This window comes from Canis lupus, chromosome 1 (genome assembly GCF_003254725.2).
Source record: "Canis lupus dingo isolate Sandy chromosome 1, ASM325472v2, whole genome shotgun sequence".
NCBI lineage: Eukaryota > Metazoa > Chordata > Mammalia > Carnivora > Canidae > Canis > Canis lupus.
The window spans coordinates 97,533,465-97,551,340 of NC_064243.1; the positions used below are offsets into that span (position 1 = coordinate 97,533,465).

Sequence of the window (17,876 nt, forward strand, 5' to 3'; positions counted from 1 at the left end):
ATCTGCAACCATCAGACATACAACAGAGCCCAGAAAGGAGGACTGAAGCGTCCAACAGACACTGGGGGGCACACCTGGGAGAGAGGACAGAGGACAGTAACAGAGAGACAGTGACAGACACCAGTTCCAGCTTCCAAACAACAGGACGACACCATATAACTCTAGAGAAATGCCCCAAATCTGTGAAGGCCACCCTGGGAAAGTGGGCCCGAACCACAGACACTGACATTCTAGTAAGACAAATGGACCTCAAGGAACAGAGCATCTTGTGGGCATCTGGGCAAAGGGACCACAGCATGTATAAGCAAACAAACTGGGAACGTTGACAGTGACACTGGGGCCACCAGACAACAGAGTGACAGGGGTCAGATTCTCAGGACAGAAACATGAGCCGAAGGCTCTCCACTGACCACTGAGGCCCAGGAAGACCGTCCTCACCAGCACCTCCTGAGAAGTCACAGGAGCACCACAGAGGCCAACCCCAGGCGGAGGTCAACCCCCAAAACTGTCAACTTCAGGCCTCTTCACAACCCCTGGGAGCATGCCGCTGTACCTGATGGGCCCCATGTGGGGTGGACGGGGAGCAATCCTGCTAGCATGGCATTTCTTCTCCATCAGTCCATCACCTACTTCTTGTGACATTTAGGCAGAGATCCCAGTGATGCACTATATACAGGGTCAGGCTTTCTGCACACAAAGGCAGAGGCTTGCTCCCAAACCCCAGTGAGGAAGGAATGCAGTCCCACGCAGCATTTCAGTGATCCACATCAACACTCTGCAGTCGCTATCAAAATGAGGGCAATACAGCATCTGCACCAATGTCATGGTTTAGCTAACTCTGTCAAGGTGGCTGGGCCACAGTACTTGGGTATGTGCTCAACCATTACTGTAAGTTTTTCTGTGAAGGCACTCTTCTAGAAGGACATGTACATCAGCAATGTAGGTGGGCCTCATCTAGTCAGTTGAAGGTCATAAGAAAATGTGGTCTCACAGGGAGACGCAATTTCCCCCCAGACTGGAGTGGCAACACCAGGTCTTCCCTGGGCAATAATCTCTGTCCTTGTGTGCATGTGTACCTGTACACACACACACACACACACACAATCTCCACTGGTTCTGTCGGCTTACAAAAAGAAACTACAGCCAGCAGATTTCTATTCTAGATTCAGAGGCACGTAAGGGATCATCCTCTGTTCCTGTGATTCTCAACAAAACCAACCTAAACATGGCCAAACAAAGGGCAGCTGGAGACTCAGAGCAGCACATATCAGCTTGGCCACGCGTCCCCCACGTCCCCCATATGCTCACAAGTGGTGCTGTGCTGTGGCTTGCAGCCATTCCTGAGGGAGCATGCCACGGCGCATCATTGCAATTCCAAGCAGAAGACCCTTATCCTGCTGTGTCCAGCAGCAGCGCAGGCCCTCTCCCTCATGGGGAGCTGCTGGGTAGTCCTCTCCAAAGGGGCTCCTGCACCCGTCACCCCGGAACACGGCAGTCCTTTCCTCCGCCTTCATTATGGGAACTGGAAGCACCAAGTCCTGCTGCCGTACACAGGAAGCCTGGGCGGGTCCCACATCTAGTTCTGTGTCTGTGCAACACGGTGCCTTCACTTCCTTCCGTGGTATCTCCTTTTGTCCGTGTGGCTGATGACGGAGGCTTCTGAGCCCCGTGTGCAGCTCTCGCTGGAAGCCACAGAGCTTAGCTCTGGTCTTACAGAAGCTACCTCTAACCTCTGAAGTGCTGCATTTAGATTTAACGTTTTCCTACTAAAACCTATAATTAATCAAAATCTATGCTTTCTTTCTTTCCTAGCTCTACCAAGAACAAAAACAAGCAAAAAATTCTTAGTAAAAGAATGAAAATTACTGAAAAACACCTTGGCACATAGTAACCCCACCTGACATGCTCAAACCTGGGCTGCTATTCTAAATCGTTATTTTTCATTTCATTCTTATCTGAATAACTTTTTAAATACATTACCTTACTTAGAAACAAAGAAGGATTTTTGTTGCTTCTGGTAACATTCCCATCTCATAGACGTTTTATCTTTCTAGATACATCCTCTGGTGAAGACGGGTTCCCAGAGGCAAGTACATGTTCCCGCAAGCCTCCCAACGCTGTCCTTGCACCCGTGTCTACACGTCCGGCTCAAGGCCCTCCTCCCTCAGGACCTGTGTCAGCAAACACTATGTTCACTGTCTCCCATCTTCCAAGTTACAGAGAGCAGGCCAATCAGTCCTTCATTTTAACCAGATTTTCTGAGTTGCTTTTAGAATTTTCTCTGTTCCTGCAATCAGAAATGTCAGAACTTGTGACTTGTGTTTTTAATCACCCCTCAACTAGCACTTGGTCCATATAAGATGTGCAGAATATCTACCCTATTTATTCTTGATCCTTCCCCCTCCATCCCTTCCTCAGGAGAAGTATGCAGTGCTTCCAGGTCGATCCACCATCCACCTTCCTGGGGTTGCTCATCTTCCTGAAAGCCTCAGAACCAAGTTTTCCTGAATCAGGTAAAATAGGCTTGAAATTCAGCCTATCCGTTGAATACCTTACATAGTATCTTTAATTTCTAGAAACTGATTGCTTGATCTCCTCTTGAACCACTAGTGACTCTAAAGTTAACAAGCCTTCTGACATCAAGGGTAAGGTTCACGTCCTTCCTGATACCCTATGAACTCTGCAGGTGGGCCCTGTTCATGCAGGTGGGTGCAGTGTGACTCTCCTCCATCAGTGCTCCTCAGGTGCCTGGTGCTTCTGTGTTACATGCAGGCCCAGACCAGAGCATCTGTAGTGGGAGCACTTCCCTCAGGCCCGGGGGAGCCCTGTGATCTGGGGAGGGTCTGATAAGCAGCTGTGGTGCAGGGGGCTGCAGAGTAGTGGGGAGGCAAGGGAGCCGAGACCTTGGGGAGGGTGGCCAGGGACATCCTGGGCATCTAGGCAAGCTGGATCCCCTTTCCGGCAACCTTGGCTGCAGCCAGCCCTGGTGGTCTCTAACCTACACAGATTCCAGGGCCTACTCTGGTCGTCACTCTTTGGAGTCCTCCTTTTCACCTCAAAGTGGCAGAGTATTCCTCAGCTCACATTTTTATATAAATCTGCTCCAAAATGCTTTAGGTCTCCCAGAAATTTCTAGTGTTCTGGCCTCCCAGTAGAATAATGTAGGATGAACTTTCTAGTTCATTAGCAACAAAAATTCAAAGTTTGAGGAGTTATTTTAATGTGAATTATGGCAAGGCAGGTCCTCTATCTGCTTATGGTACAGATACAGTTCTCCTAGTGATTCCACGTGCAGGAATTTATCTGCAGAAGGTAGTGGGCAGACACCAGGTCATGACGGCAGAGCAGAGAGTGCGCACGTTCGACAACAGCCCCCCTGATATAGCGGCTTGCAGCATGTGTAAGAGCACTCTACAGAGAATGGAGGAAATGGGACAGGGAAGCCTTGGATACATAATTACATAATTATCCATACAAATATGGAGAAATAAAGACTTCTAAAACAGTCACTAAAGTACTAAGAGCTGTGAGTAATCCCTGGATGGCATTAAAAATACTTGTCTTCCTGTGTCTACCTGTGCTTTTAAATTTTCCTACAATGACTTAAAATCAGTTCATTTTTACAGGCAAATGAACCGCAATTTTTAATTTAATTACTGCCAAATTAATGCAATGAATATCTTAATTCTGCAGGAAACTACATATAAAAACAGATTTATGCATGTTACCGTTACCAATTCCGAATCTCACTCCTAGTGCCTGCATCTAAGTCACAGATAACTCTACCTAGAGAGCATCACTTCAATGGCTCTGAATTAATAAGTAAATAAACAAGAATCAATAGCGTGGCTGAAGAAGTGACAGAGATGGCTCTCCCTGAGGGAGCCCCAAAGACAAAGATGAGTAATTAGAACAACACGCTTGTGTTTCAAGCCAGAAGTCAAGCTCCCCACCTACCGGGACATGACTCTGCAAGCCACCTGACTGCCCCTGCAGCCAGTTTACAGAACAATATTCTAAAATATTTTTATACATGTTAAAATATCAAATTTAAGAGTGCACAAATATACATTGTTTATAAACTGATTTAAGTTCTTCCAATCAGCATCGATCTGGCGACAAGTTTGGGAACTTCCCTGGGTAACAAGCTTCATGCTCACATATCACATTAGTCTATTATGGGCCAAAATGCCAATAGTTGCTGACGCTGGCTGACAGGGTGCAGTACACGTTACTCATTTTTGTGTATGTTTTAAATTGTGCATTTAACTAGAAAGGTTAAAAATTGTATCCTAACCAAGTTGTTAACTCTTATTTTAATTGCTAATCGCTAATTTAGATAAAAATCAAGAACTGTAATAAAAATTAAAGCTTATTTTCACGAGCTGAGTACCTATAAAAGCAGACTCAGAGGCTGATTCCTGGAGAAGGTCCAGATGCAGACACACCCTTGGGTCATCTCTGGGTAGTTCAAAGAGCAGCACACAGGTGGGATATTATCAATGGAAACAACTTTAATTTAAAAAGAGAGCTCCCCTGGACACACGTTTTTAACCGCCCTTAACCTGCTGTATGTTCTGGGGAACGAGCCAGCCGCTGCCAACTGGTGCCTAGATGTTTCACTCTGGGCAGAAAGCTGGGACTATGGCTGAGCACAAGGGAAAAGCCACCCCAAGTCGGGATCCAAGGAGTAGAGGATAAAGTGGAGAGAGCAGAGGTAAGCACGGATGACTACTTTGCTCGCTCCTGATCTCCAGAAGCCATCTCTGAAACAATTGGTTTCAGGCTCTGGTGTCTGGCCTTGGGAGGGACGAGCTGCCATGTGTCCCCACAGCGAGGACCGTCAGGGAGAGTGGACGGGGGCTAGCCCCTTGGCAGACAGCCACTCTCACTGCACCAGCAACACCTATTCCATGCTCTGATGGGCGTCGAGGAGCCGCAGCCAGGAACAAGGGCACCAGAGCGCATGTGGTAGGCCCACGCTGGCCCTGACTCCATGATCCCACAACCTTCTAACCTAACAGGCTCTGCAACCTGGGGGAGCACAACTCGGAACCAACACAAATTTCTATGCACTCGTGTTCGGAAAAAGTACACCAAGACCATAGGGGGCACTTCTGTACCTTGCTCAATGCTTCAGGTAAGTTCTGAATCGACCACTCTACTTGTTCTGTCATCCAGAGAAGAAATTCTGTGTTGGGAGACCTTCCACTTGTTTACCTAGGCTCCCTCCATGCCTGAGACCCACCCTGAACTGCCCCGAACTGCCCTCCAGGACTGGAAGGTCTTATTTCAGTAGCCAGTAGTAAAGGGCTCACACGTCCTAAATCCAAATTCAACTACCACAGCACTGAACCAGTAAATGCCTGTCCCACAGTATGGACTTTGTATTTTGACATATAAATTCATGACACTCTCTCTTTATTCTACTTAGTACTGTCCTAGAAAAGCAGCTCCCTTGCTCTGTATTCTAGCAGAATTCAGAAGAAAATACCGATTAAATCAACACGGCTGTCTTTTGACAAGATGCACAGCAGCACAGAGAAAGAAGACTGCTTTCCTGTAGCCGTTGCTTTAATAAAAGTTCCACAGCTGCTATGCCACTGCCGGCGTCACAGGACAGTATCAAAACAGGACAGGGCAAGTGCATCTTCCACCCAAATTGCTATGAGTTCTGTGGCTGTTTACATGCTATGCTATGGCTCTAGGAACTAGCCCTCCCACCACTGAGGGCCTTCCAGCACACTCTCCACCTCACTGGTTGAAGTGGTGATTCACAAGCAGATTAAAAAGTCTTGTAGGTTTTGATCAGTTCAAGGCCCTCAGCACCATGTGGGCTCCACCTAGATGGCTGCTCCACTGCCCCTGTAGTCCCCGCGTTTATGATGGACACCCCCACTCTTCAACGGGAGGCAGGAACACGCTCCCCATGGAAACACGGTGTGCTCGCTGGGTACTCCGTGCGGGAGCCCGGACTGGCCACTCAGCCTCTGCAGGAAAGGACTCAGGGTTCCCCTCGAAGGGAATGCCATGAACAGTGCCCAAGGCCACCCAGGGACTCGAGGAAGAGGAGGGGGAGTTTCTGTCATTGTCACTGTCAGTGACCTAAATCTTAACAAATGGAACAGCACTCCCTGGAAATACCTCTACTTAGTATGTGACAGCTCTGGTCCATTCTCTAATGTCCATTAGCGGAAAATATACCAAAACCCTGGAAGTGGAAATGCATCCACTCTTCAAATTAGGGAAGAACCAGATGTCCATTTAAAAACTGAAACAGGGACGCCTCAGTGGCTTAGCAGTTTAGCGCCTGCCTTTGGCTCAGGGCATGATCCCAGAGTCCTGGGATCGAGTCCTGCATTGGGTTCCCCACAGGGAGCCTGCTTCTCCCTCTGCCTGTGTCACTGCCTCGCTCTGTATCTCTCATGAATAAATAAATAAAATCTTTAAAAAAAAATAAAAAAGAAGAACTGAAACAAAGAACAACTATAGCTAAACTCACCTTAGACGCGCCTCAACTGTACCTTCCCTTCAAAAAGTACTCCTGAGCCTTGAACAAAAAGGGATTGGGGCACTGACCCCCACATGGTCAACAATCTGGATAAAACTCCTGACCTACTCAAAATGGAACAGCTTGACCAGAATCCTTACTGGTAACAGAACTATCAATTAACACCTATTTTTTATGTTAGCTGTATCATATGCCACATTTTTACAATCACGTAAGCTGGGGAAAAAGAGACGGTTGTGAAGACAACCATAAGGAAGAGAAGATAATTTTCAGCGCCGTCCTGTGTTTATGGAAAGCAGCCCAGTCCACGTAAACCCATGCAGCTCTAGGCCCAGGCTGTCCTAGGGCCACCCGCACTTTTACCGTGGGTGGGGCCGGGAGACGCCTGTCACCAATGTGCTCCTAGAACACCATGAGAGGACTGGCCAGCAGTAGGCACGCACATTTGTTCCGTAGCTCCACAAACTTCTGGGGGCAGCAGTGCTCCAGCACAGACCTGAACCCCTGAATCCTGCTGGTACCCACAGGGACAGGGGCCCCACCGTACTCGTCTGCTGGGTGTCTCTGTGCCTCTGTCCAGCAGTGGGGTGTCTGCTCAATCTCCCCCAACCACATGGGGTGCGGCGTGGCCACAGATCAATGGGTTGCGTGCTGGAGGGCAGCAGTGCAGGAAGCACAGGGCAGAGTGAGGCTCCGGGTCTGCTTCTCTGTACGTGGCTTCCACACACATTTTCCTTGTGGAAAGGGACCATCCTGGTCCACAGGAGGATTTTTAGGTATAGAAAGTGGTACGAGGCAGGTGGAACAAAGTGCCGAGGCGCCCAGCAGAGCCATCCAGCATCCCGCTTCGAACCAGCTCCTGGCCCAGGGCTACTCCACCAGTGTTCTGGCCCCTCCAGAGGCCACTTGTTGTGAAATGTGTACACTCGTGCATCGTCCCTCTTTTCTCCATCTTCAGATGTACGCGGCAATTAGAAGACACAGGCATATGGGACCGCCGGGCTTTCCTTTCTTCCTGGCTCCCTCTGGCTACAAAGTACCTTGGTCATAGCCCTCCACTCTTTCAACTGGAACAAGCACTAGTCCAAGCTAGTGCACCAAAGAGCACAGGGGACCAGGGCTTTCAGCTGGCACATATATAGACTGCAAAGCTTTAATAGGTAGGTGTTTATTCCTCGTGCTCCAGGGCAAGAAATAATCAGCACCTCAGAGCCAGGAGTTAACAAACGACAGTGCTTCCGACGGGGCTCGTGAAATCCTTGCACAAACCCAACAGGACCCAAAATCCTGAGTAAAGGATCTTCTAGTCACAGACACCCAGGAATGTGTAAAACAGGATAAAACTGAACGCACATTACATTCTTATAGCCCAGTATTAACTGACTGGCAAAATCTGTTTTGTGGGAACTGTTCTGGCCTTCCAGAGTTAACATTGTGCTCTGCTTCTCTCCCCTGCTGTATTTATGTTTCTGTCGTTACCTAATACTTAAGGCTTGTGTTTGTTTTGTTACCTTCTACTTGGGTCAAGGGATGGTTTACCATTTCCAGTGATGCTATGGTTTGATCACGAAGAGCAATTTATTAGATGAAGTAGATCACTGGACGTGACAGAACGATGAAGGTAATGGGCAAATCCACGAAATCTGGGAGGTGCTTTATCAAACCTCCAGGACACACGTACTCACCTCAACATCACACTTTATATCCCAAGTCATCTGCTGACCCTCGCACTACAGATATTTACATGTCCACGAGGAAGCACGTGTGCTCTGACCACCGAGCGTCAGAGAAAAGCACGCTTACACATCCAGAGCCTCTGCAACAGCCACAGTGTCTCGTGTTCTTCGCCCACAAAGGGTGGTGACTGAGGTGCTTCACAAGCCTTTCAGTATGAATAATTTGGAAAGAACTGCTGTACGGAGAGGCTCCGGAGGTGGTAGCTAGGACCCAAGGGTTTCTTCCAGGGTTAGGAGTCTACAATTAAGACTCAAACAATCAGAACTGGATCGTTAAGAGTGGTTTCCGTGGGGCAGTAGCAACGACCAGAACCTGGTGGGTTCTGTGAAACTCATTAAATGTAATTCAGTACAAGCACGGTATTTTCATTTAAGAGAGGGTCTCAATGTTCTTTTTAAATGAACTATGTTGTATGCAAAGACTTGAGGGAGAAAAGTGGCTTTTTATTCTAGTACCTATAGAATTTAGGATTTATGACATACCAGTCACTTAAAATACAGTTTTTTCATTTGTCTTTCAACATGCATATGCCTTTTCTAAATTACAAGCTTTTCATTTATTTGGAGACATTATAAAGCAGTGAGCAAGTGCCTGTCAGCATGCTAGGCAGGCCCTCAAGCATGAGTTCAGGCCTCTGTCCCCAGGGAGCTTCTTGTCCAGCAGCAGATCTGAGAAGAGACCCCACATGCCAAGAACGTGCAGCCTTTCCGAGGACAAAAGCAGAAGAGGTTCACAACACACCTGCCACCCGCACCACAACAGTCTAGCCCCATGGAGCTGGAGGGGAAATCATGGGCCAGGGGCTTTAAGACAGGGAAGGCCAGGCCAAGGCCAAGGGGCATGACTGCATGCCTGTCCCCAACATGCAGCGGGAGACGGCATCACACTGGTGTCTCAAACTCTATGCCACCTAAGGCCACACCTGCTAGCTAAAAGCAAGTTTCAGAGTTGCTTACTTGTGGGATGTCCTTTTCTTCATCATGCTTGCAGACACACCAGCATGGCCTAAAAGAGAAGTGAACATAAGTCAATAAAAACTGGACAGAAAAGACTTCAGAACTTGGGAAAAAATAAATTCTGAAAAGCTGCTATATAAAGCATGAAATGAAAATAAACCATAAACAGCCAACATATAGAAAGCCATTTACGTATCTAACTTTTAAAAAGGAGATAAGAGGAGTTCTGGGAAGATAAAATGACAAGAACAACAGCTTACCTCCCTAAATCAGCCACGAAAAACCACCCAAAATCACATGGACAGATATTACAAAAGTGAATAAGGATCCTGCGTGAAGTTAGCAGGTAGAGAAACTGTGTTCTTGCTACCAGCCACTATGGGTGCAGCAGACAGACCTGGGTGTCGGCCATTGGGACGATGGGCAGGACAAGACCCGGGATGAGAAGGCCATACGGGGCCCCATGCTGACCCAGACCGTGTTCCCAGGGCAACATGCGGATGACAGGAAGAGAAGGAAACCAGAAGCAGTTGGTACGCCAAGCTGAGAGCCAGAGCTGGGAGGACAGGGGGCCAGGGGGTCTCAGAGGGCCTCCAAACACCTGGAGGTGGGGGGAGCAGGAAGTTGTTCCAAGTCCAGCTAGCCACCTATTTGAACCTGTGGGCCATCAGTAAAAGCCACAAAGAGATGGCCCCTCAGCAGGAAGGCTGAAGGAGCCCTACGAATAAAAACTGCTACTGCCCATCCTGGCATTTGCTGACCCAACAAACTCAAGAGGCCAAGGGGATCCCGATGTGCCACAACACATTACCAATGGGGAGCGGCACCATGCACCACACCCAGTCAGTGTAAGTAACTAGCAGAGGTGCTAAAAGTGCTGTAATAAATACTCTCAAATACATAAAGGAAGATACAACTTAAAAAAAATATGAGAAAAGAAAGGACGGGAATGACCGGGTGGAAAATAGATGCTCTGAAATGAAGATGAGCAGATGTGGTGAGCCACAGGCCAGGCCCGACAGACACAAAGACCAGTGCTGCTGTCCAGCAGCGGGGAACGGCCCTGGTAGCCTGCGGGCCAGTGTCGCCTGGCCCCAGGTACAGCGAACTGCACCAATGACACAGGGGGCTGCATGGCAAAGAAACAACAACTCTGGAAGAAGGGAGCCCTCTCGATGCAGTAAGTGCACAACCACGTGGCCAGCAAGCTCAATGATGCCAACGATGACCAGACGAAGGCACATCCTAAATCACGTTTCTAAAAACCAGCAACCAATAAAATACTTTTAAGACAGCCAGCCAATGAAAGAAGCATTAAATGTATGGACACAAAGAGAATCCTGGCTCCAGATTCACTGTCAGAAAGAGCGGAGCCAGGACAGAAGAGTGTGTGTGGGGCTAGCCTGAGGAAGCCCTGTGCATGGACTTAGCAGCCTCCAGCCCCAATGGAGCACACAGTTACAGCACACATACACACACCAAGAAGCCACATTTAACCACAGGCTGCGTGTGAACCTTGTCCCAGGACACTGAGGTACACGCAGCAAGACCTGACAACCCCGGCAGGAAAAATCCCCCGTTCCCTGTACACACTTGAATTCCTCTCTCGGTAACGGACATAGCAAGTGGGTAGAAAATTGGTGGGGACACAGAAGACCCGAACTCCATAAACAGCCAACGTGCATTTTTTCGAGACGTTCACCCCGACACACCACCTGCTCCTAACACAAACCCTCCATACACTTAACCTGAAATCATAAGAAGTTCGTGCTCTGACCACATCAGAATTAAACCAGAAATAGTATCCGCAAATACCTGTTTTTTTGAACATTAAACACCAAACTTCTAAAAGTCCATAGTTCAAAGACAAAAATCACAATGAAATCAGACCTTGAAGAAAACTGGAAACACAATCCATGGGATGCAGCTATCACAGCAGGTACTAAGGTCATCAAAATTCATGCTGAGCAGCAAAACTATACAGAGAACAAAGAGCCTCAAGACCACAAGCTCAGGATGGTGGTTCCCTGGCTGAAGGAGGAAGGCTTGTGGGTTATCCCCAAAGCATTCTCTCCTTGGCCTCATATTGAAGAGTGTGTTTTAACACACATTTCCTAATACTACATTTATAATTTTAAAGTTAAGTAAACAGGGAGACAGACGGCCGACCGGTCTGTGCAGGACTCTGTTACTGTTCATAGGTGACGCCAGAGGGACATCCTCCCGACCTCGACCCAGTCCAGCCCCCCGGGAAGACACAGCCCGGAAGGAGAGCAGATCTCCCTGAAGCATCCCCAGAACATCTCAAGGCCTGGGGTGGATGGGCTGAAGAGAGCAGGTAAGCAAGCAGACATGAAGGATCGCCCAAGGTCTGTTGGACCTGCCACAGGCATCTGCACCCTCCCCTCCCACGTGGAGCACTGCAGGACAGGGCAGCTTAGCATCTGGGCTGTGCCATCTGCATGCCAAGCAAAGCTCCGGCCCACAAGTCACCACACACCCCAGCCAGAGGAGGACCACGGTGGACACAGTCTTCTCTTTATCACTCAAGAATCCCCCACCTGTATGCATGCTCTAAGACGAGCAGCTCGCTGTTCATGGAATGATCTCAGAGCTATACAGATGAAGTGAAAGAACTGGTATCCTCAAGAACCCTGAGGCCATCACAGTCACCACATGGGAATAAGAGGGAAAGCAAGAGCTCCTGAAAACCGAGCGTGGTGGGCAGAAAGGACGGTTCTGAGGTGGCACCTGAGGAGCTGAAGTTTCCCTGCCCCCTAACCAGCAGAAAGCTGAACAAGATGAAGAATCAACAACTCTTCTTCGACTGGCCAGAGAAGCGAAGTCACAGGGTGAACCACTGCTCCCCAAAGCAGAGACAGACCTGGGGATATGGACAAGGAGACAGAACTAAGAGGCAGAAGCTTCTGCGGGAACCAGGGCAGGGACGCCCGAGCGACAGGCAGCTGGAGCCTCTGTGTGGACAAGTCTGGGACAAACCCTCCAGCCACCAGTCTTGCTGAGGGAACGCAGGGCTCCAAGCTTCTGCAGGTTTCACCCTGGGAGCTCCACCAAGTTCTCAGGAAAGATCAGAGAAAAATCTCCTCCTGCTTCCAGCAGAGGGAGGGGAAAGTACACATGTAGAACTCAATGAAGCATTCAAGTCTTCACAAGGCCTGCCCTCAAGAGCCTAACCTCTGGGGTTCATACCCAAGCCCAGCTGGCCTGAGGGAAGGGACATGCAAAGTCCAGCTGCCTGCTGTCCTACCCCACAGGAGGAGGTGGTCATCCAGTGGCACAACTCACAAAAGGAGACGGGATCACAGCACCACAAACTGTGCAACCCACATGGCCCGTCGTCACATCACTGCAGACTGATGGGCTTCCTTCTTCCGTACATTGTGTCTTAGTCAAAAAATTATAATGCACATTAAAAAGCAAACAACGTGGTTTGAGGAGAAAGCAAGCATTCAAACTAGACCCAGGGATGACGGGGATGGTGGAATTATCAGACCAAGAATTATAAGTAACTATCAATAATAAGCCAGGGGCTCTAACGAAAAAAAATGTAGACAACACGTTAGAAAAGATGAGTAACGTAAACAGAGAGAAGTTATCAGAAAAAATTAAAAAGATATGGCAGAGATCACACCATAATGGGAATGAAGATGTGTCTGGGGGACTCACCATGGAGAAAGTGGCATCATGGAAAGTGCTTGATTAAAACCATACAAGGCAGGGGAGAGTGGAAGGGAGAAAAGGAAGAAAGCCCGAGGGCAAGGACCAGGAGCAGTGAGAAACGCAGCCAATATGAACCCAGCAATCACTGATCGGGGCTGAGGAAGAATCCTGGAGCTTCTGGACATGCCAACAGAAACCCCCAAACCTGAAAAGCTAAGAGAAAAAGACCAAGACAGGAAAAAATAAATCAGAATATCCAAGCACCTTGGGACAACTTCAAAGAAGTAACACAATACAAGGGGAATACGAGAAGTAAATGAAGTGACTATTTCCCCAAACTGATGTCAGACACTAACCCAGAGAAGACCAGGCAGGATAAGTGCCCCGAAACCACAGAGAAGTGCGTCATATTCACACCACCGCAAATCAAGGACACAGAAAAACTCCTGATAAAGCCAGAGAAAAAACATCTTACGCGTGGAGGAAAGGAGCAAGAATCACATCCAATGACTCCTCAGAAAGCCCACATAGAGCAGATTGAGAGACCTCAAGTGCTGGGATAAAATTAAAAACCTGCAATTTTATATTCTGCTACCCTTCAAGAGTGGAGCTGATGATGACCTGCTCAAACAAGCAAAAGTTAAGAGAATTTGTTGCCAAGACACCTGAGCTACAAGAAATGTTAACAGAAATTATTTAGAGAGAAGAAAAAATGATACAACTGAGAAACTCAAATGTGTAGAAAGATCATTAGAGATGGAATCAGTGAAGGTAAAACAAAACCTTTTGTTTTTATTCTTCTTACTAGAACTGGTTAACATTTTTTTCAGAATACTAACAAGTACTTATTATAGTAGCTTACCTGTAAGTGAATTGGATTAGTTATAAATGTATCCTGCAAACTATAAGACAGTCTCTTAAAAAATAAAAGAACAAAACAAATATAGCATATTAATCCAATAGTCACCTTAAGTATGTCTAAGTACACCAATTAAAAGACCAAGACTGCCAATGTGGAACAAAAAACAAGACCATACTATATACTCTCCACAATAAATCCACTTTAAATATAAAGACATATTTAGATTAAAAGTAGAGAGAAGGAAAAAGATATACCATGCTAACACTGATCAGAGAAGCGAGAGTAGCTACATTAATTTCAGAGAGATTCCAGAGCAAGAAAAGTCATCAAGGAAAAAGAGAGAGATTATGATAAAGCAATCAATCCTCTAGGAAGATAGGACAATCCCTAACATGTGTGCACCTAACAACAGCACATCAAACCACATGAGGCAAACTGTCAGAACTACGAAGAGAAACTGAGGAAACCACTATCATACTTGATGCTTCAATACCCCTCTATCAAAAATGGGCAGACCCAGCAGGCAGAAAATCAGTGAGGACAGTCAAACCCAACACTACCACAAATCAAATGGATGTGATGGACATCAACAGACCAACAACAGCAGAATATACATTCTTTGCAAGCTCCCATGAAGCATTCATTCCAGATCATAAAACAAATCTTAACACATTTAAAAGAACAGAAATCCTAAAACTGCTCAAAAACAATAAAATCAAAATAAATTCAATAAGAGAAAAGTAGCTGGAAAATCCCCAAATACTCAAAGATTAAACACACATGTAAATACAAAGTTCAAAGAAGAAATCACAAGACAAACTTAAAAATGTTTTGAACTAAATGAAAATGAAAATACGATTTACAAAATTTGTGGGATGCAGGGAAAACAGTGCACGGAAAGAAATTTATTTATTTATTTATTTATTTTTTCGGAAAGAAATTTATAGCACTGAATACACGTATTAGAAAAAAGGAAAGATCTAAAATAAAAAATCTAAGCTTCCATCTTAAAAAACTAAAAGAGGAAACCATATTAAATACAAGCAAAAGATATTATAAAAATTATAACAGAAACCAATAATATTTTAAACAAGAAATCAATAATATCAAAAGTTCATTCTTTGAAAAGATCAAAACTGATAAATCTCTAAACAGGGTAACAAGAAGAGAGAACAAATTACTAACATGAGAAATCAAAGAGGAGACGTAACTACAGACCCTATATACAAGATAGATACGAGGAAAACTATAAAAGTGGTGAAAGAAATCAAAGAACTATCTAAATGGAAAGATACTAAAAAAAAAAAAAAAAAAAAAGGAAAGATACTCCATATTCAGCAACAGAAAGACTCAATATTGTCAAGATGTCAGTTCTTCCCAACTTGATCTATAGATTCAAGGCAATCCCAACACAAATCCTAGCGAGTTATTTTGTGGCTATCAATAAACTAGTTCTAAAGCTTATAGGGAGAAGAAGATCCAAACAGCATACACAATACTGAAGGAGGAGAACAAAGAGGACTGACAGTACTTGACTTTAAGACATATTATAAAAACTACACTAATCAAAACAGCATGGTACCTGCTAAAGAATAGACAAATAGATCAAACAGAAAACCCTGAAAAAGACCCACATATGGTCAACTGATCTTTGACAAGGAGCAAAGGCAATACAACAGTACGATACAGAAAAGACAGTCTTTTTTTAAAAAAAGACTTTATTCATGAAAGACACAGAAAGAGGCAGAGGGAGAAGCAGGCTCCCTGCACAGGAGCCTGACACAGGACTCAATCCCAGGACCCTGGGATCAATGCCCTGAGCCAAAGGCAGATGCTCAACCACTGAGCCGCCCAGGTGTCCCAAAAAGACAGTCTTTTTAAATAAATGATGCTGGAACAACTTAGACATCGTGTGCAAAAAAATGAATTTAGACACAGATCTTACATGCTTCACAAAAATTAATGCAAAATGGATCACAGACCTAAATGCAGAGTGAAAAACTGTAAAACTCCTAAAAGTTAACATTGGAAAAAATCCAAATGACCTTGGTTATGTTGATGACTTTTTAGATAATACACCAATGGCCTAATTTATGAAAGAAATTAATAAGATTATGAATTATAATGAAATTGGATTTCATTAATATTAAAAAACTGCTGCTCTGTGAAAGACACTATCAAGAAAATGACAAGACAATCAGAAGAAAACTGATGTAGACTGTTATCCAAAATATACAAAGAATTCTTAAAATTCAGCAATAAGAAAGCCACCTGATTAAACATGGCCCAAAGAGCTTAACACTAAAAAACAGAGATGGCAAAAAAACTTATATGAAAAGATGGTCTATACATCATATGTCATGAGGGAAATGCAAACTAAAAACAATGTGATACCACTACACATCTAATAGAATGGCCAAAATCCAAAACACCAACATCAAGCACTGGAGAGGATGTACAGCAACAGGAACTTGCATTCATGGAGGAAAGAAGGCAGACTGGTGCAGCCGCACTGGAAGACAGTTTGGTGGCTTCTTACAAACCATACTCTTACCATGTGATCTAGCAATTATGGTCCTTGATATGTACCCAAAGAAGCTGGAAACATGTCCACACAAAAACCTGCCGATGGATGTGTACAGCAGCTTTATTTAGAATTCCCTAAACTTGGGATCCCTGGGTGGCGCAACGGTTTAGTGCCTGCCTTTGGCCCAGGGCGCGATCCTGGAGACCTGGGATCGAATCCCACATCAGGCTCCCGGTGCATGGAGCCTGCTTCTCCCTCTGCCTGTGTCTCTGCCTCTCTCTCTCTCTCTCTCTGTGACTATCATAAATAAAAAATAAAAAAAAATAAAAAAAAGAATTCCCTAAACTTGGAAGCATCCAAGACATCCTTTAGTGGGTGACTGGATAAATACACCATGGTACGTCCACAAACGGAGTATTACTCACTACTGAAAAAGACAAGCTATCAAGTCATAGAAAGACATGGAAAACCCTAAGTGCATACTGCTAAGTGAAAAGAAGCCAATCTGAAAAGGCTACACAGAATTCCAACTCTATGACATCCTGGGAAAGGCAGATCTATGGATACAGTAAAAGGTCAGTGGCGGCTAGGGCTTAGGGGGAGAGAGAAATGAATAGCTGGAAAATAGGAGGATTTTTTAGGAAGTAAAACTACTCTGAATGATACCAGAAAGGTGGATGTGAGTGATTATACATTTGTCAAAACCCCACAGAATATACAGCACCGAGAGTGAACCTTAAGGTAACAATGGACTCTGGGTGATCATGACATAGCACTGTAGTTGCATCAGCTGTAACCAATGTACTATCAGCTGGGAGATACTGCTAGTAGGTGAGGCCAAGGGAGAGGGCACCAGGAGTATATGAAAAACATATATTCCGCTCAATTTTGCTGGGCAGTTAAAACTGCTTTAAGAAAAATAAAGTCCTTTTTAAAAAGTCTTTTTTAAAAAAATAAAGAGGTACCAGACATACTCTTTCATCATCAACCAGAAAGCAATACCCACAAAATGGAGGCAAAAGGACTTTGAACCCAGACTTCCATACCTTATGTTCACATGTGGCCTCAAAAGTTACATCTCCCACAAATCTCTGGAAGTCACTGGAGGATATTCTTCAGAAAACAGGAAAGAAAAGATTCACAAAGTAACCACAGACATAAGCTAGGAGTGCAGAAGTCCAGCATGGCTTCTGTGACGGAGGCTGAGACCCACGTAGATGGGAACAAGAGGCCAGGGACTTAAGCAAAGTCCTCTCCAAGGAGCCAGCGCCACACAGCGGCAAGGGTTAAGAAATAACTCCTATCACAAAGGTTAGTAACTGACTTTAAAAGAGCTTCTAAAAGTAGAAGAAAATCAGGGGAGATAAGAACAGAAAAGGGAAGGGAGAGAGGTGGGGGATGGGGTAACTGGGTGCCGGGCACCGAGGAGGGCACTTGATGTTATACTACGTGTTGGCAAATTCAATTTAAAGAAAAAAGAAAAAACAAAACAGAAAAGGGAAGGCCCTACAGGATGTGATATTCACCTCATACATGAAAGTAGAGATTCCTTCCTCACCCTTCTGACAACACACTACAGCACCAAGTCTGGGGGAGACTTGC

At 45.6% G+C, this 17,876-nt stretch overlaps 1 protein-coding gene across 8 annotated transcripts in view; it reads right to left on the reverse strand.

The window, feature by feature from the left end:
- Positions 1–17,876, reverse strand: part of SPIN1 (spindlin 1) — a 75,262-nt gene that overhangs the window by 12,989 nt on the left and 44,397 nt on the right. For all 8 annotated transcript variants that reach the window (XM_049093281.1, XM_035701276.2, XM_049093284.1 and 5 more), the window contains one exon: positions 9,205–9,253. In XM_049093281.1, the coding sequence (XP_048949238.1) occupies positions 9,205–9,253 (49 nt within the window). The remainder of the gene's footprint in view (positions 1–9,204; positions 9,254–17,876) is intronic.